The sequence below is a fragment of the Calidris pugnax genome, unplaced genomic scaffold (genome assembly GCF_001431845.1).
Source record: "Calidris pugnax isolate Ruff unplaced genomic scaffold, ASM143184v1 scaffold41, whole genome shotgun sequence".
NCBI classification, from domain to species: Eukaryota; Metazoa; Chordata; class Aves; order Charadriiformes; family Scolopacidae; genus Calidris; species Calidris pugnax.
Genome location: NW_015094509.1, coordinates 4549919 through 4569777, shown reverse-complemented (window position 1 = coordinate 4569777; position 19859 = coordinate 4549919). Strand labels below are relative to the sequence as shown.

The 19859-nt window shown below is 40.2% G+C and overlaps 1 protein-coding gene across 5 annotated transcripts in view; it reads right to left on the bottom strand.

The window, feature by feature from the left end:
- Window positions 1–19859, bottom strand: part of WWP1 (WW domain containing E3 ubiquitin protein ligase 1) — a 66651-nt gene that overhangs the window by 7799 nt on the left and 38993 nt on the right. For all 5 annotated transcript variants that reach the window (XM_014965354.1, XM_014965355.1, XM_014965356.1 and 2 more), the window contains 11 exons: window positions 17977–18158; window positions 13984–14332; window positions 11659–11754; window positions 10159–10333; window positions 9191–9245; window positions 9012–9096; window positions 8785–8913; window positions 7730–7802; window positions 7567–7638; window positions 6447–6535; window positions 3450–3609 (listed from right to left, as the gene is read on the bottom strand). In XM_014965354.1, coding sequence (XP_014820840.1) covers window positions 3450–3609; window positions 6447–6535; window positions 7567–7638; window positions 7730–7802; window positions 8785–8913; window positions 9012–9096; window positions 9191–9245; window positions 10159–10333; window positions 11659–11754; window positions 13984–14332; window positions 17977–18158 — 1465 coding nt within the window. The remainder of the gene's footprint in view (window positions 1–3449; window positions 3610–6446; window positions 6536–7566; window positions 7639–7729; window positions 7803–8784; window positions 8914–9011; window positions 9097–9190; window positions 9246–10158; window positions 10334–11658; window positions 11755–13983; window positions 14333–17976; window positions 18159–19859) is intronic.

The window sequence follows — 19859 nt, the reverse complement described above, 5'->3', positions numbered from 1 at the left end:
ATGAAGCCAATGGGAAGAGGAATTTGGGAAGTTTCCTCCTTATTCTGTGGATACGTATATATGCCAAGTGTTACTTGATTCTACTTGATCATAATATTTGATCCTACTTGAGTGCTACTGCCATGTTTTAGTGCATACGTACATCCTGCCAAACCCTCCTTTCCACAACGCTGCTGCAGCTTGTTAAAAAACTAAAAAAGTGGTTTCAAAACGCAATCACAGACTGCTTTGGAAAAAAGCTTTGGGGATCACTTTATTTTTTTTATAGGTGAGTGCCAGAGCAGAGAAACGAGATTTCCCTGCAAAAACGAAATTGGAAAAAAAAAATAAAAGTCCAAAACATGCTCACACTTGTCTCACCACGTGTGCACAGAGGGTGTAAAGCTCGTTTCTATTGCTGAAGCAGAGCATTATGTGCATCCCCCTGGTGTTAACCTCTGCGCTGCCTCGGTGTGGCTGAGAGCTAACCCCTGACACCAAGCTGGGTGGGGGTGTCGACCTGCTGGAGGGTAGAGAGGCTCTGCAGAGGGATCTGGACAGGCTGGATCAATGGGCTGAGACCAACAGGATGAGGTTCAACAAGGCCAAGTGCTGGGTCCTGCCCTTGGGTCCCACCAACCCCCTGCAGCTCTACAGGCTGGGGGCAGAGTGGCTGGAGCTGCCTGGCAGAAAAGGACCTGGGGGTGTTGGTGGACACCAGCTGAACAGGAACCAGCAGTGTGCCCAGGTGGCCAAGAAGGCCACCAGCATCCTGGCCTGTGTCAGGAACAGTGTGGGGAGTAGGACTCGGGAGGTGATGGTCCCCCTGTACTGGGCACTGGTGAGGCCTCACCTCGAGTGCTGTGTCCAGTTTTGGGCCCCTCACCACAAAAAAGACACTGAGGGGCTGGAGCGGGCCCAGAGAAGGGCAACAAAGCTGGTGAGGGGTCTGGAGAGTCAGTCTTATGAGGAGAGGCTGAGGGAGCTGGGGGTGTTCAGCCTGGAGAAGAGGAGGCTGAGGGGAGACCTTATTGCTCTCTCCAACTCCCTGAAAGGAGGGTGTAGAGAGGTGGGGGCCGGTCTCTTTTCTCAAGTCACAGGTGACAGGACGAGAGGAAATGGCCTCAAGTTGCACCAAGGGAGGTTCAGGCTGGATATTAGGAAAAATTTTTTCACGGAAAGGGTTCTCAGCCATTGGAATGGGCTGCCCAGGGAGGTGGTTGAGGCCCCATCCCTGGAGGTGTTCAAAAGACAGGTTGATGTAGTGCTGGGAGGTATGGCCAAGTGATGGTGTTGCTTTTTGTTTGTTGTGTGGGTGTTTATTTTTGTCAAAATTAGGTTGACAGTTGGACAAGATGATCTTTAAGGTCCCTTCCAACCTAGAAGATTCTGTGATTCTGTACAGCTACAGCTATGAAAACTTTTTTTTTTTCCCCCCATCCTTATTAAGGATGCTTTCTTCACTGAAATACCACTTTAAAAAAAGCATCCTAACCATAGGCTACGTATGGCCTTTCCTTACAGCTGAAATTCTCTGAGCAGAAGAGCCCATTTCCTCCAAAAAAGGCAAGGCCTCACCTTTTTTCTCCCCACCTTCTCATTTCCCCCTAAGGCTTACTCTAGCATGCATTGTCTTCTGCTCTAGGAGAGCCTAAAAGGTTCTCTCAGAGGTATTTATTTATTGATTTATTTGTGTATTTATTTTTAAACTAGTCTGTACTCCTCATGGGAGAGCAAGCTGATAGAAACACAAAAATTACTCGTCAAGTGCAGCACCCAGCCACACAATGTCCCGCTTATGTTCTTAAATAATGTCATTTAATGTCGAAGATAATCTTACAGCAAAATATAAAAGCTGTCTCAGCCAACCTTATTTAACAGCTTTTTGTTACGGAGTAAGAGTCTTTGTGTTTAATTCTGTTTCAGTCAAAAATGTCTGTGGCCGATTGGAAAATCACAACTATTTTAGAACTGTGAGAAGGACGGAAACTACAACTGCACTTAAAAAGCCTATGCAGACTTCTTAAAATGATTCCCACTTCCATTATTAGCTGAGCTATCCTAAGCCACTAGAGGGTATCCCAGGATGTACGGAGGGAAGTGCCATCCATTATAAACCATGAATGTACTCAAACCTTCCAACTGACCCCCTTCGGCACCGCTACACCGGTCTCTCTCTCTCCTCCCCTTAGAGAATTTAAAATAAAAACACAAAAATGCTTCAGGAAATAAAAGCTTGTCTTTCAATTACATTAAATACTTTAAGTTCTCTTCTGCGATCTGTACTTTTCTGAAATAGTTTTCCTAAAAGTAACTTTTCCATTGTGGATTTATCTTATGCGCAAGATCAAAAATCAGCAATTAAAGAGAATTTGGCTCTAGGACCTGACTGGCTTTATCATGTCTTCCTGCTGAATGGCATTAGAGCTTGGTGAGGGTTCTAAAAGAAAGAAAAAAGTTGGCAGACTACTGAAAACGTTAACTCTATTAAATAAATTTTCATGACAGCACAGATATGGGGAACTTGGCCATAAACCCCTTGAAATCAAAGAAGTTATCATCAGAACTGAATTATTTTTTTTCTCAAGAAGCACCTATAAGACAAGAAAACCCAAGAAACCCCCCAAACCTAACAGACTTCATTTTAAGTCTGAAAGTATTTTTGCATTTATGTTCACACTTTGCTCATAGACATTCTAATGCCATCCAAAAAGCCTGAGCAAGGGGAGAAGATGACAGTCTCTTCAGACTGGAAACGCACTTCGATCTACTCTTTTTTGGTTTCACTATTCCCCATGTTCCGGGATTTTGCCGAGGGCTACCTGCAGACACCATGATGATTATGTGGAAAGATGACTGTTACCACTACATGGAAGAAAAGAAAGGTGACAGAGCAGGAGTGCACCGTAGGAAATTGCCTGAGTGATAGCAGACAAAGGAATGGTACAACACGCCTCGTCAGCCTTTAGTTTAACAGAAACCCAATGGCTGAGGATCAGCTCCCCACCAGCTTCTGCTCTCCTCAGTGTCTGACTTTTGTAGCCAAGAAGGTACGTTTAAATTAAGGCTCCACAAAACATTTCTAACTCTTTTTTTTTTTTTTTTTTGAATACAGTAAGATATACCAAGTCTAACCGAGGAGTCTTGTTTCGGAAACTACTACTCATATTTTTCAGAGCATCAGTATTCAGACACTCAATCCAACAGCAGTTTGCATGAAGTACACACATCCAATTGATAAAAACCAAATATCATATTCAATGTCATATTAACTTTCATCACTATCCCAGGAAACTTGAGTGCGTAAGAGACTGAACTCTCCGGGAATATTTTGGCTCGATAACCTTATAAGCCTTCATTCTTCCATTTCTAAGAGATTAATATAACCTTTAATAACTGTAAAAACAAATACCATTCAGGAATAAATGTATAGCTAGAGCAAATAATAAAACCTTAAAAATCTAACCTACCATGGCAATAAAGCGCCCAATGAAACAGAAATATGAAAGATGGTCAGGATTGATTGTTGATGCTGGATTTATCTGCAGGCAATAGTTGCTCTTGCCAGCATATTCAAATAGGCAGTACATAGGGTTCAGTACTTCATGGGAAAGCAAGAAAAACCATTCTCTAAGGAAAAAAACACATGTATACACATAAAAACCATCAAATACAGATGTTTATCACCATTCCCCTTAGGTAACTAGCAAAATGGTCAACACATATGCAAACTTAGAAAAATAATATCAACAGCGTTGTATTAGAATCACAGGATAATATATGGCATTACACACTTCTTAAATACAAAAGATTTCATTATTAAAAATGAACAACGTTAGAAAGTCGTGATTTCCAAAGTTTAGCAATTCTTGTTAAGATCATCACCTTGAGCACACACCCTCACAGCTGAAACATTTTTGCCCAGAGAGAGTCCTTCCCTCAAGCAGGACACAGCATTTAATCCTCCCCACGCCTGCTTTACTGAGCACAACTCAAACCTTTACTCCAAAGAATTACAGATTTATTCCATGGGCAGCGCTCGATCATAAAACGACCGAGGTAAAGCAAAACCAAAGAAACCCAAAGCACAGGACACCTTATTTGCTTTCCCAATCTGACAGCAGATTTGGGAACACACGCTGATTTGCTGTGGTTTAGCAAACTCCCGTGCAGCAGTTAAGCCCATGGGACACAACGACATAAAAACGCATTTCTGGTGAGGTTTATCTAATACACATTGTACAGTTTCCAACTTGGCTGAGCTGCAATAGTAACAGAATCTGGTATTTCAGTGTTAGAATAGCTGATTTTTAGAATATTCGTCGCTTTGTGGTATTTGCATATAATCAGAGACCTCAGAAGTTTTGTAGGAGGTTTTGTATCAGGCCCTCAATGTTTGGAACTGAACAACCAGGCCGAGGGAAAAGCTGCAAAATACCCTAAAAGTCTATCCTGTAATAGCTTCAGGGACTGAATTCCATCTTGCCTGCCTTCCAGCTGTCACATTTCGAGAGGTATCCTTTCTATCCCTATATTTACCTGCCATCAGGGAGCAGAAGTGAGGAGTTTGCTGGCACGTTTCTCCTACCAGTCCTATGAAACCCAAGTCATGGATCACGATTCTCTCTCTCTCCAAAATGCTTCCAACCCAAAGGCCAAGCAGAAAGAGTTAAACAGAGACAGGCAGCCAGGATTCAATAACCCTAATGGGCTTCTGTGTATGTTTTAATAAGCACAAGAATGTTGTACAGCATTCTATGCAAGTTTTATACTGAGACAATTATATTAACTCTGCATAGAAGCATCAAATTGAGTAGGTATTTAGATTAGACCAAAGCTGGAGAACACAGCAGGAATCAAAGAAATCAAGTCATCAACAAGAAATTTGCAGAAGCAATGAGTTTTTCACATCAACAGGTCGAATTAGCCACAGGACATACGTCAGATCGGTCCTGCAATACCTAAGGTAAAAATCTGGAGGGAACACTGATTTTAGGCTGCTGAGAGGAAGGTGATAAATCAGGTGCATCAGCTTTCTACATTTGTATTAAGGCAGTATGACATCGGCCAGTCAGTACATCAACATCTACTCGGTGTCACTTCAGAGGTCTCAGCTCAATAAGGTCCTCACTGCTTCTCTGTTTCACATAAAAAAATCTTGTGCAAGGCTTTTTCCTAAAACTACGGTATTATGCTACTTACCCATTCATTTATTCATTCTACTACTTTCTGTGACTAATACTCCTCACCTAAATTATTCTAATCTCACTTCTTTGGAAGGCTTTGTTTCTCTGGAACAGATTACTTGGACTCTCCTGGTTCCTATCCTACGCCTCAGGCCGTCATGATTGGGACACCAACCAAACCAAACCCATGCAAAGCAAATACTGGAGTCCTCCCTGCAGTCACTCCCCCCAAAAGCCCAGCAGATACTGTAACTCAGAAGCATAACCAAAAAAGCTCAACTCCTTACTTACAAATACTACACATTTTCACTGAATTTCATATTAACACAGTAAGCTACATAAAACCAGAACAAAACCAAAATGGAACACCTTTACATTAAAAAAAAACCCAACAAACAAACAAGAAAAAAATGTTATGACCTATAATTACTTTTAATTTCCTGGATCTGCAGTAGTAGTGAAATTTTCATCCAAACAGTAACATTTTAGTCAAGTGACTGGCAGCAGCAGTCAGGGGTTGTCTTCTATATGGTCACCAGATGAAACACTTGGTCTATAGTTTTCCAGTTATCAGATTTTTCCTCTGATTTCCACTTTAGATTTGGAAAAATCTTGTAGTTTAGCTGTTCTGCATTCCTGCACAGCCTACATTGTTTGTTTGTCTGCTGCTGTGTCACACCTGCACTAGCCTCCTCTTGTTTATCCCCCTTCTGTTCACATCAGCCCCAATCTGGTCCTCACTTGGTTTTTTCCTAATAAGAAAGACACCTTTTTTTTTTTTTTTTTTCCACGATAGTGGAACTTTCTGATAGAAAGTTTCGGAATTAACTCAGTCTAGTGCAATTAACTGGCATTAATAAATTCCAATTTAAACATCAATCTTTGTCAAAGAACTGAACAGCTGAGGCCAGTTTTTTCCCAAAAAAAAATACCCCTTTTTTTTTTTTTTTTTTTCCACGATAGTGGAACTTTCTGATAGAAAGTTTCGGAATTAACTCAGTCTAGTGCAATTAACTGGCATTAATAAATTCCAATTTAAACATCAATCTTTGTCAAAGAACTGAACAGCTGAGGCCATAGTTTTACTAATGTGAGGTTAAAGCCCATTACAACAGCCAGCGCTGCCAGTTCCACCTCCTTAATACATCAAGGGGAGCTAAAAAGGTAACCAGGGTCAGACTGCAAGAGCAAGCAGTTTCTTTGCCAACAGAATGACATTAGAAATCAAGGTTAGAGTGCTATTAAAAAAATAAAAACTATTTTAAACAAATTTTCTTTTACCTTGCCAAACCACCATAATCCAATCCTTCTTCTCCTCTGAATATAACATATAATCTTCTCCTCAAATCATAGGGTTTTAATGCCATAATCTATTTTAAAACAGAAACAAAAATTGTAGTAAGTTATAAATGATGCATTGTCAATATAATCGCCCCTTCTTACTCAGATTTTATATTATTGATACAGAAATGTCATTTACGTCAAGGGTTTACGCAGATTTGACAAGCCATTAGACCATCTCATAGGATATGCAATCAATGATCTGCACATGAAATTATTAACTTGGAGTAAAAATCTTTGGGCTGCAGACTGCAAGCACTTGGGAGAGTGGATCTGGAAAGTAGCACTGTGTGGTTGCCCTGTTCTTATACTCTTCCTAAGGCATTCATTATCATTAAAAGAAAATAGGCAAAAAGGCATTTCAGCTGATATATTACAGATTTTTGGTTTTAGGCGAACCACTTAAGTAATTTAATCCAAAATAAATGTAATATACTTTCATTAATAATATACTTTTTACTTATAGAGAGGTTTTGAGGTGGTGACAGCGGCAAGGACTTTCATTGTTCCAGAGAAAGGAGGAAGGACCATACATGGGCTGCAGACTTTAAGAGCCCAAACCCTGCAAGCTTCAACCACAGGGATTTAAGGTCTGAAGGCCAAGGCAGGACACTAGTTTTAATTGGAGAAAACAACATTTTGTCACGTATATAACCACCCACGAGAACGAGAAAGGCAAACCCAGTGTGGTTGGGTTAATACGTTGTGCCAAGTGGTTAAGCTGTGGAACCCTTTACCACAGGATGCTGTAGATGCAGAAAGTTCACAAGAGGAGCACAGAGAAGCTCACACAAGAGAAGTCCCTTGAGGACTATTAAAATACCCAGAAACCACATCAAGCTCAAGAAGCATTTCAACTGTAAACAGTCGGGAGCTGGAAGATCACTTGATAAAAGTATTACATACATTACTTCTGTTCTTACAGCCTAAGAATTGCCCTTTGGCTAATAACCAGGGGAAGATTACTGTGCCTGAAGGACCATTAGCCTCAACTGGCTTTGGCCATCTTTGTTCTTAGGCTTTGTCTTGACAAACAAAGGCACCATCTTTGCAGGCTTACTTGCTGGAAGGAATCCTCAAACAAAGTCTGTCTGGATACATTGATTTTCACATGACTTGGCAGCGCGTTGGACTGTAATCATAAGGCAGGGATGTTAAAAGGCAGCATGTACAAATACAAAAATCAAACAGTTCCAAAAAGTAAATAATTACTTAATCAGTACCTGACACAAGTAACGGAAATGAGCAAGTTTCCACCTAAAGCTACGCTCATAAGCAATCTGTGGCCCTTTATTTCTGTAAGGAAATATATTGGAGATACATTAAGCATACAGATATCAAACGGCGCTTTCAATGCTAAACAACAGCATGTAGATTTCAAAAACACACAAAAATGGTTATGGTAAGGTATGATCAGACACAAAATGCAGTTGATGGTTTGCTCAGCCATTCTTTCTGCCCCCCCCCCCCTTTTTTTTTTTGTTTAAGATGCTAGTCAATTTACCAGATCTGATAGGTAGAGATCTAGAGGATTACAAACCCCTATTAATCTTGTAAAAATTACAAGCCAGCTAAAGGAGAGACGGCTAATTTATTGTCTTCACTGAGAGAAAGCCTGCTAAATCAGGCTTCATAAATTCAGCTGCTTGTGGAACTAGGAAGAAATTTCTAGTACAACAGTCTGTAGGCTCTTTGAAAGAAAGGTCATCGACATGTCATCAGAAGTAAACCCTACCCTACAGAAAAGACATTATGACAGTGTCCTGGTTCGAGATGGAACAAAACCAATTTTCCTTTTCAGTAACTACAGGTTGGGTCAATACTTCTGACCAAACTGTTTTTAAAAAGATTTGCACGTATAAATATTTTAAAGTATTTAGAACTACTTTGTTTTGACATTCATGTTGCTAGAGGATGTATAATTCTAAGCAATAGTCATTACAGTAATTTCGCATGTCTTTAAAAATGTAACTATTAGTTACATTAGTTCAATATTCAAGTTTACCTCTCTTCCCCTCTCTATTTACAAAACAATTACAGTCTTGATATTTGAAAAGTGTATAAAAACTATTGAGCCTTAGAGCAGCACAGCAAAGCGCGTCACAGACAAACTGACAAGTAAAGCTTAAAACAGATTAGATTTACAGGACAACAATTTGTTCATAATTTAGTGCTCAATTCCAGCTAAAAGTATAGATTGTCTTCTAGAGTGAGAAGACTTCAATATTAAACTCTAACAAGTTAAAATGGTACAGAATATATGTCATTTCTCACTTACACAGAAGATTTCCCAGTACGAGGATCATTGAAGGTGGTGGTTCTTGTATTATGGTCAACAAAGTATCTGACACCTTCTCTGGTGTATCTGATTTCCCAGCCCTCTGGAAGAGGGTCCTCATTTTGTAAACTGCAGAAGAAATTGCAGACAGTACTTTTTCCCCCATATCATGACATATATGAATGAAGCAAGATCTCTTTATCTGCACAGTCAATATACACACCTACCCTTGAGTTCGAGGGTCTTCCCACTGTGTTGTCTTTGTGTTATGATTTACAAAATACACCCTGTCATTTGAATCCACTCTCCTTTCTAGGGGGAAAAAAGAAAAAAAAACACTATACAACAATTGCATTCCAAATTGCTGTAACTGTCACTTCCTGAAATTAACAGCTCGTTAACTTACCCCAACCTGGTGGTAAAGGCCCAAGTGGATCATTTTCTGCTGACAACATAGAAGCCTATTGAAAAACAAGAGGACATTCAGTCAGGCCAAATATTATTCCTATCTTTGTCTCTAATGTGTTTTAAAGGAATAAAGAAATTTTAAATAAATACCACTATTCCAAAGAATATCCATTCTGACAGAATATCATGCCATTTTTAGCCTGTTTTTGTTAAGAAACACGGACTTTATGACAATAAGATAGGATTTGGGCACTTGGTTTCCAACCCAGTGTACCCTCCCCTTCCCTCCCTACTTGAGAAAGAGTCAGTGGTCTTAAAGATGTCCAGTTCCCACCAGTTTTGCGTGCATAAGCAGATAAGCACAACATTCTCACTTAAAAGAACATGCTTTACCATAACAAACATTTCCAACCACAGTGATTACTGCCAACACAGGGGTTTTTTTGCTTCCTCAATACACGATGTCCTCCCTGGATGTCTGGCTATTTTCAGATTTTGTCATCTTCTGCAAACACAGCTGCATTCATTAAAATACGTAAAATTCCAGAGCTGAACCAGGTGCTTAAGCCTCAAAATAAGCTCAAAGTAAAGAATTGCCACCTGTACTAATGAATGACTCCTAATCACTCCAACAGTTTTGAAGGCCATTTAATGTTGAAAATGCCCATAATTCAGCTTTTGCACTCCTTTTTCAGTTAAGGGACTGCTTCAGTTTTACCTCTTACTACTGCCATTAAAAGCCTTAATTATCGTGCAGGCTCAAGTTAGGGAACAGACTCAGGGAGGAGTACTTTTGGCCTTTAAGGATGATTTTTGTTATCACTTCTTAACAGAATCAGAATTACTGATGCCAAACGTCTCGTAACACATAACATGAACAGTTTTAAACTCGCTTTAGAAACAGTTAAAGAACAAAAAGTGTACCTACACCTCTCCACTCATCTCTAAATTGTATGTGCAAGTTACCGAATAGAGGTATCGTTGGTTAAACTGTTGCATAGCTCCCTGCAGCTGGTTCCGTTGAGATTGCCATTGCTCAAAGTTCCTGACTGACTCCATCGTTGGTCGCTGCCACGTCGTCGTTCTGGTGTTGTGGTCCACATAGTAAACCCTCCCACGATCATCAACTCTTCTTTCCCAGCTTTCAAGAAAAACAAACGTTTAACAGTAACATTTTTCACTAATATTACATTAACTCCTTTTCTCTTGATGTTAATCTCCTAGACAGTACTTGAATGAAGTGCGGGAGTCACAGGCATGATTTTAGGTTTCTAAGAGTCGGTTAGATGTGGTGTTGGGGCATATGGTGTAGGGGAGAACTTTGTAGAGTAGTGTAGGTGGTTGGACTCGATGATCAGTTGCCACTTTAGCAGAGTTGCCACTTTACTCTGCTCTGGTGAGACCTCACCTGGAGTACTGTGTGCAGGTCTGGAGCCCTCAATATAAGAAGGACATGGACCTGATGGAGAGGGTCCAGAGGAGGGCCACAAGGATGATCAGGGGGATGGAGCACCTCTGCTCCGAGGACAGGCTGAGGGAGCTGGGGTTGTTCAGCCTGGAGAAGAGGAGGCTCCGGGGAGACCTAATAGCAGCCTTCCAGTACCTGAAGGGGCCTACAGGAAGGCTGGGGAGAACCTGTTTAGAAAGGCCTGCAGTGACAGGACGAGGGGCAATGGCTTCAAGCTGGAGGGGAGCAGATTTAGATTGGAGATCAGGAGGGGGTTCTTCACTGTGAGGGTGGTGGAGCACTGGAACAGGTTGCCCAGGGAGGTGGTTGAGGCCCCATCCCTGGAGATATTCAAGGTGAGGCTTGACGAGGCCCTGGGCCCAGGGTGTCCCTGCTGACTGCGGGGGGGTCGGACTAGATGGCCTTTGGAGGTCCCTTCCGGCCTGGGCAATTCTATGATTCTATGATCCCAAGGGTCTTTTCCAACTTAAATGATTCTATGATTCTGAAGTACCTAAAAGTACTCCCCAACTTTATTGGTAGAAGGACAACCACAAGGAACAAACACGGACATCAAGCACTAGCACGCTGAGCTCTCTGTCTTCTCATTTTTAACTTTGTAAATTCCTGTGACAATAAACAACCTGGGCAGGTTTCACAGAAAAAACTCTGCCAAGAAACCTGAGGTTTGGAACCAATGCGCTACGCCTGGCAGTGCCACCTAAATAAAGGTGGTCCAATTTGCATTATTTAATGCTTAAGTTTTAAAGGAAGAACAAAACGATTCAGTGGCTGTATTTGAACAAGTGATCAGAATAAGCAATATAGACAGTATCAATATTCCTATAACAATAGCTCCAATTAATATAATTCTAAATTAACTGAAAGCTAGAATTTCTTAATATATTTTGTATTATACAGTTTTGATGAGTTGTTTATAGAAACCTGTATTTTTCCTACACCAACCAACCAACCAAACAGTACCTTTTCCATATTTACATCATAAAAGTCTACATTACCCAGGAGGTAAGGGCTGTGGTCTTTCCCATGTTGTAGTTCGTGTGTTGTGATCAACATAATAAGTTCTACCATGAGGATCCTTTCTTTGTTCCCACCTTCAAGACAAAAAGACTTTCATGTAAATCCAGGTGAAAATGCTCTTTTAGGACTTATTTTTCACTAAGCCAAAAAAATTACCTTCGTATTGAATTAAAATATTACAATCCAAAACTTATTCTGAAACTCCAAAGAAAACTCACACTAGAATACATATCAGTTACTTTCTGCTTGAACTGATAGCACCATAAAGGCTTCTTTCAGGGACTGGGTACATAAACCAAGCATACATGGATATTCACAAGCATTTTCAAATTCTATTTAAGGTATCTGACAACAAAGCCAATTAATTATCTGCTCAAGGCTTGGATGCTAAAATAACCTCACTCCAAAAGTGCTTAGAGATGCATTCTTTGCATTTGCTCTCTCAAAAAAAGAGGGAGTTTACATTTTGAAGCACTGTTCCCTACATCCAACAAACAACAGGATCTTTCAGAGTGAACCTGAAATGTGTCCTATCAGGCGGTTTTCCTGTGCTTCTGTCTCCTGTCCTGGTAAATTCTCTATTTGGTATTTCTGGGGATTATTTTTTCAGTTTTAGTTGCAAAGCAAACTTATATTGAAAACGCAGAGAAGACCAAACGTTATAAACAACTGAAGTTTCATGCTGCTGAGAACTGTCATAATGCAATAAATGTACTTATAAATGGGAGAGGAAACCAAGATAAATGTTAGACAAAAAGCTGAAGCTTGGGTTTGGTTTTTTTTTTATATAAATAATTAATTAGCTCCTAAAACGGTAGGCAGAATGCCTTGCCTGCTACTCAAAGGATTTGGTGTGGATTTCCTCACTATTACAGTGTATTCTATAAAACTCCTATAAAATGTTTTCTGCAGTTCAAGAGATTAAAAGCTAAAATTACAAGAAGATAAGAGAGGAGCAGCAGTATGCTACAGAGCTCCTAGGGCTAAACATAATGGAGACTCAACTACATTTGGGAGATGGGAAAGCGTGTAATTTAAAAAAATTAAAGAGTGTGTGTGGAGGGGGGATCACCCCAGGAATTCCCACCTAGAAGAGCTTCCGTTGTCAAAGCGTCTGAAAATTAAAAACTTTGCAACTTCCCCTCAAAATATATCTATATAATACTTCTGTCTTTTTAGATGCTTGTTTTCATGTTTATCCAACTGCAGAAACTCAAGTAAAGTGTCACTAATAACTTACTGAACCCCCTTTCAGAGGGGGCTGGTACAAGACAGGCTCTCTGAAAGATCAGCTACAATGACACAAGGTATATACACTTTGGGTTAAGAAACAATTTCTGTGTTCAGAAAATGCTAAAATAGTTAATATTTAAACTATTATAGAAATATCAGTATTTCCAATTAGTTACTGAAGACCTCTTTTCACTCAAACGAGAAAGCACCTATAAAATCTTTTTAAGATCAATACATATACATTACAGCATGTATTATATTTTCATTTAATGTCTAAGCACATCCTTAATTCTGCATTTAAGGTTTAGGACTAGAGAAGTAGTTTCTAACAGCCTAGCAGAACTAAAAGTTTCTAGCTATTCTGAGCACATACATACACTTCAAATTTTACCTATAATACTATTGATCTCATTGTTACACAGCAAGTCCCTTCAAGTATTTCCAGACTATTTTATTAATTTTCACCTCTTTATATGTTGGTGCCTACTACATTCTCATAGTTTGAGAACCAAAGGATTAACAATTATGATCCAAGTAACTTTGAGTATGTACTTCAATAAAGGCAAGTGTAGGGTGCTGTACCTGGGAAGAACCTGCACCAGGACAGGTTGGGTGTGACCTGCTGGAGAGCAGCTCTGAGGAGAAAGACCTAGGAGTCCTGGTGCCCAACAGGATGCCCACGAGCCAGCAATGTGCTCTTGTGGCCAAGAAGGCCAATGGCATCCTGGGGGGCATCAGGAAGAGTGGGACCAGCAGGTGGAGGGAGGTCATCCTGCCCCTCTGCTCTGCCCTGGGGAGGCCCCAGCTGGAGCACTGGGACCAGTTCTGGGCTCCCCAGTTCAAGAAGGACAGGGAACTGCTGGAGAGGGTACAAAGATGATTAGGGGACTAGAACATCTCTCTCACGAGGAAAGGCTGAGGGACTTGGGTCTTTTAATAACCCCATTTTAGGTCAAATAACTCCGTCTCAGCATACCGACCCGTTCGGCAATCCCAGCATAGAATTAAATTTCTGTTTCTTTATATGCGAGTTCAGACGTAAGATAATTATAGCATTAAAACCCACATACCCTGGTGGCAGAGGTTCTGTACTGGCATTACTGGGCTGCTGTCTCACGGGTTCTGCAGCTGCACTTGAGGTGGAGGAGGACTCCCTTGGTTTCGCTGCGTCTGCCGCCACGCTGTTCCTAGCGTTAGCCTGAGCACAGTCTGGTCCAGCTGTGGGTTCCAGCCCAGCAGACACAGCAGGGGATGCAGAAGCCTGGCTTTCAGAAAAACCAGTTGCTTCTGCTGTTGACTGAGGTTCTTCTGTAGCGTTAGTACAATCTGAAGAGACGGGAGCTTCGACTGAACCTACTGGAGCCTCAGAGACAGAAGAATCGCCAGCTTCTGGTGCAGAGGCGGACGACTCGCCATTAACTGAGAAATGGGAAATAAGAACGTTTGTGTGTCAGAACCTGATGAGGTTTACTTTTCAAATGAAAAACTTGTGGTGTAAACATATTCCTTCTATCTTGTTTAAGTCACACAGAAATGCTATAAGCAGCATTTTTGCCTAAGATGACAAAAAGTCCAGCCTGCAAGCCATTCCCTACACTTCCCTGCTGAGGAAATGTCTTAGTTTCTGCATATCTTGGTCAACTCAACATTACACCTTACTCTTGAGATTAGTAAAAGATACCCAACTGCTTCCCAGAAAACCGTACTGCTTTCTTCGCTTTGAAACTTTGAACTTATATCAACTTGAAAAAAAAATAATAATCTTGATTAGTATGACATGACATTGGAGCACCATGTCCAGCTCTTGGACCACTGTGTCCAGTTCTGCTGGGAACTGCTGGAGAGGCTGCAGCAGAGGACTACAAAGATCATGAGGGGACTACAACATCTCTCTTATGAGGAAAGGCTGAGGGACTTGGGTCTTTTTAGTCTGGAGAAGAGAAGGCTGAGGGGGGATCTGATCAACGCCTATAAATACTTAAAGGGAGGGTGTCAAGGGGACACCTTTTTTCAGTGGTGCCCACGGATAGGACAAGAGGGAACGGGCACAAACTTCAATATAACAAGTTCCACCTAAACATGAGGAGGAACTTCTTCACTTTGAGGGCCCTGCAAGAGGCTGCCAGGGAGGTGGTGGAGTCTCCTTCTCTGGAGACATTCCAAACCTTCCTTGACACGTTCCTGTGCAACCTGCCCTGGGTGGTCCTGCTCTGGAAGGGTGGTTGGAATAGATGGTCTCCAGAGTTCCCTTCCAACCCCATATCATTCTACGATTCTGTGAAAGAAAAATATTAAGAGATAAATAACTCTATGAAATTTGGAAAACTAAGAGGCAGGTCTTAGAGATATTTTTTTTTCCTTTTTCAGAGTCGAGGTACAGAACCTCACAATTAAGCAAAACCCACTCGATGTGTGCCTTGGGAAAAAAATCCCCCTCCAAAAGTGGTATCAAAATATAAAAATTAGTATTTGGCTAACATAACTTAGGTAGTTCAATGACTGAATAGAATTATTTTAGAATCACAAAGTAAATCAATTTCTATCTTTTAAAGAACAATACAAATGTCATCCAACTCAAGCAAGCATAATCTCCTAAAAGGTTTAAAGCAGGCATGGATTTAGCAAGAAAAGGGGGCTAGGAAGGCTTTATTACTCTCAGGCCCACTTGGCCATCAACACATCAATACCAATCATCTGCAAAGCTTAGCAAAACAGTATCTCAGCAAAACATGATTTTGTCTTAGACAAGCGAAATCAGGTGTGGCAGTTGGTAGGACCCCCATTAAAAGTCAAGGCCATATTAAAAGCAGTGCAGTATCAATCACAGCTTTCATTTTCTATATCACTAATCAACCCCAGACAGTGACAATTCTGTTTAAACTCACTAGTTTGTACCTCTTCTAGAGTTGGCACTAGTCTTCTACAAGAATGAATATGATATGCAACATAGACTTCACATCATTTTCTAGCTAAGAGCATACAATTCTAAGGACTGAGGCCAATACAGTTGCTCCATACTTATAACCTTATTGATACAGATTTGCAAAATTTAACCCAAGACTAGTGCCTAGAAAATGCTGTTCCATCATTTTAAAGAGTTCATTTACTTTAATTCCATATAACACTCTTACATTTTAAAAAAAAATAGCCAGATTCCACTCATTACTTTCACTATGTATCTGATGTCAGCAATTTCTTGCTTTCCCAGATGGTCAGCAAAGCAGGTCAAAGAATTAGAAACAATAAACCTGTCATCAGCAATGTATTTCAATTAGCAAGTCTGTTTCTTTAAGGAATTATCGCTGGGTCGTAAATATTTTCTTGATCTGCATAACGATAAGCACGATTTTACAGGCAGCAGCAGATTTGTAAGATCTCTAAAGGCATTGCTTCTCGAACACAACTATTCCAGGGTGAGACATCACTATTTCCAGCTCACACAAATCAGGTTAACTACATGAAGACGTCAAGACTTTGTATTATGCCAAGCAAATGTAAAGCATGACATTAAAAAAAAAATAATATCATAATTACAGACAATCTGATCAAGGCTCTTCAAACTTTTGCTTTAACTAGCACCAATTTTACTTCAATAGGAAGAAAGCCAATTCAAATTTCAGCTTTCATTAAAAAAAAATTCAATTCATCCACATAAAGACTGAATGGGATTACATAATGAAGTTAGAAGCAAAATAACTGACAGATCATCAGCTCTTTTAGTAAGCTGATCTCCAAAACAGATCTATAAAACATTACATCAGACAATTACTTCACAATTAGATCTAAACCAGCAATTCTGGCAACATCACATGAAATTACAATCCTGCTAAGCACAACAGTGGGGGGGAAAAAAAAAAAATACGTCTCCCATCAACAAATGCTGGAGACCTATTTTATGCCTTGCCTTAAAAATGTCCCCACCAACTGGTACAGTAGTTGAAAACTGTTATATCAGTGCCTCGGTGCAAGCTCAATGGTGATTCCATCAATATTACTATTTGAACAAATCAATTAGTTTTGCAATTACCCTATCCTAATACAGATTTCAAATGGATCTCTCCGCTATGGAAGAAAAAGGGAGCAATGCCTAAATAATATATATGCCCTCTGGCCTTCAGCTAAAAAGAGACGGGAATCAAATTCGAGTTCTGCAAATAAAGAAAAGCTTCAGAGAAGGCCTAATTTAATCATTACCTTTTTAAAGTTCCTAATTGTTTCTGCTATCTCCCCACTCTATTACAGAACTCTCTGTTACCCACGTTTCCCACTCTATCACAGAAAGTTTGACAGTCTCTGTTCTACCATTTAACAGCTTGCATATTTCTATGAAGGTTATCTTTTCGCCTCTGCTATCATGGTAATCTCTCTCCAACAGCTGAGAAAAGGCAGAAAGTGCTTAGAAAGCACAGTCATTATTAGATGCAAAGTTTTGCCAGAGGACCAAAAATTTAAAAAGACTTTCTTTTCACTTGTTTTACTGTACCGAATGTTACTTGTAGTCATAACCAAAGTTTTCGTGTCCAAGACAAAAATGAAATTTAGTCTTTGCCAACACCTGTTTTGAAACAGCATACCCTTTGGGGAAAAAAAAATGGAAGGCAAGGAAAGTCTGCAACACATCTCAACTCAGAGCATCGCAGCTCCCTGCCAGCACTAAAAATCCCATTTAACTAATGGCAAAAGAATCTTAACTACAGTTACTCAAATTAATTGTGAAAGAAATCTGATTCCTCCTCCAGACAACCAGTCATATGGGACAGGGAAATGGAAGTTTTGGAACCTCTGCCATCGTTCTCCATCAGAGAAGAGAACTGACGGGCAAGTAGGAAAGACAGTACATTTAGAAAGGATCTACTGCACAAAAATTCACAGAAGTGGAAACACGAGATTATAAACTCAAGCCCCATACTGAAGTCTAGGATTTTTGAAATCTAACAAAATCCTAGTCTAGGATTTTTGAAATCTAACAAAAAACGTACAGAAAAAGCAGGTCAACTTCAGATACATTTCAAGCAGATAAAAACGCCTTATGGAACATGCTCTCATAACTCTCCCATTCTTACCAGTGCTGTTGACAGGCTGAGCTGCGAGTGGTTTTGGTACTGGTGTGTTTTTGGGTCTGGCTGCAAGGTGAGTAGGAGATGGTGTGCTGTCTCCATTAACAGCTTCTACACAGAATGTATTCTGTACTACAGAGTTGGAAGGTACTTGATTGTCTATCCCATTAGAAATGTCACAAGCAGATCTTGGTAAAAATAAAAGATCATTTTAGGTTACTACAAACAATATGTTAAACCGTTACGCTACTAAACCAAATCCTACACTAAATAATTATAAAGACATAAATAAAGAGATCAAAGTACATTCACAGCCGTTTGTAACACAATGTTTGCAGTCTAAGTAAGTCAAGTGCAAGACCAAAACAAAAGGCAAACAAAAGGCAAACTTTGGTTTTGAGGATTTCAGACACTTAGATAACATTTTCCATTTCCACCTCATCTTTTACTTGTAATGACATATCAGAATTGAGATGAGCAGACTGATGTGCCTGCCACATCTTCCAAAACTGCCTTAGGGACTCTTTCAAAGTGCAGCTTTGAGCAAGAAAACTTTTTGTCTCATTAGGCAAGAGGAACAATTGGTTTTGTTTGTCATATCTCCAAAAACTATTCTAGCCGTAACATAAGAAAGTAACAAAACTCTCCCTCAGTAAGAGGAAAAGAAGATGAGTTTCTCTGTGCATAGGCAGGATGAAACACTGTGAGGACAGATACACACAGGCAGCTCTGTATTTATACAGCCACATGGAAATAAACATAGTGCAAGGGCTTAGATCTACCCCAAAATGCTTAAAGCCACCCACCAAAGACACCAATGCCTAAAGCCACCCACCAAAAACACGGATTGTGAAAATTACATTCAATTCCAACTCCCCATCTTATCAAGGAGCAGAGACTAAAAATTAAAGAGAAGTTAAACATATGACCAAAGATGTGAGAATTGTTAGAAGTCTGACTTGGCAGAGTAAGACAGTAAGAAGCAGCACTTCCACACTACTTGACCCGACTCCAAAGGAGTTGGTAAACAAAGAATTAAAGCATTATCCCTTTTCAACTCCAGGCTACAAACACAATTTGCTTCCTGAAGACATGCACAGAAGCTAGCTTAAAACTTTTCTTCATCTCTTAATTTTAAAACTGTAACTCAAAACTGCTGGATAGCTGTATGGAAAACTGCTGTAACCGATGTATCAAGAGCTGGATCCCAGTAAAAGCTGCTCCTCCAGCAACAACAGCTGAACGAAAACAAGTCATTGTTACTTCTCTTTCAAAACAATATGAAGATGTGTTTCAAATTGCTTTTAACAGTCCCAAACCTTTCTAAAGAAAACTATAAGGTGGCAACTTTTTATCCTCGCTCACTCATATTGGGCATCTACATGAGATGAGAGAGAGAAAAACCTCCACATATTAAAAAAAATAATCAAGTTGAGCGTAAAAGGACACACGTGTCCCTGTCACTCAAATGCACAGCAATCGTATGGGTTTTTTCACTCCATCGTGTGTAAACTTAAACGGAAAGGGGCTCACTGAGCAGGCCAGTAACTTTAAATTGGTCTGAATGTTGACTTATTTGACTCATTTGTGGTGATGGGGCAAAAAGTCTACTCTTCAGACAGCCCTTAAGCTGGTATAAAGATAGAAAAGACCAGTATGAAGCTCTAAACTGATGCCAAAGCCTTCTTCTGGCCACTTCAGGTTGAAGCAGGCAATCCCTTTGCTTCAGTGTTCTGAATACTGCTTCCTAAACGCAATACGAGGCTCTTAAACAACTTCCTCATCATGACCTTAAAAAGAAACTGGGTGAAAGGGAAGTAATTTAGGCTTTTTTCCCCCCCCCGCTTCCTTCCGTTCAGATGGTACGTTGCAGCAAGTTGGTAGACGTG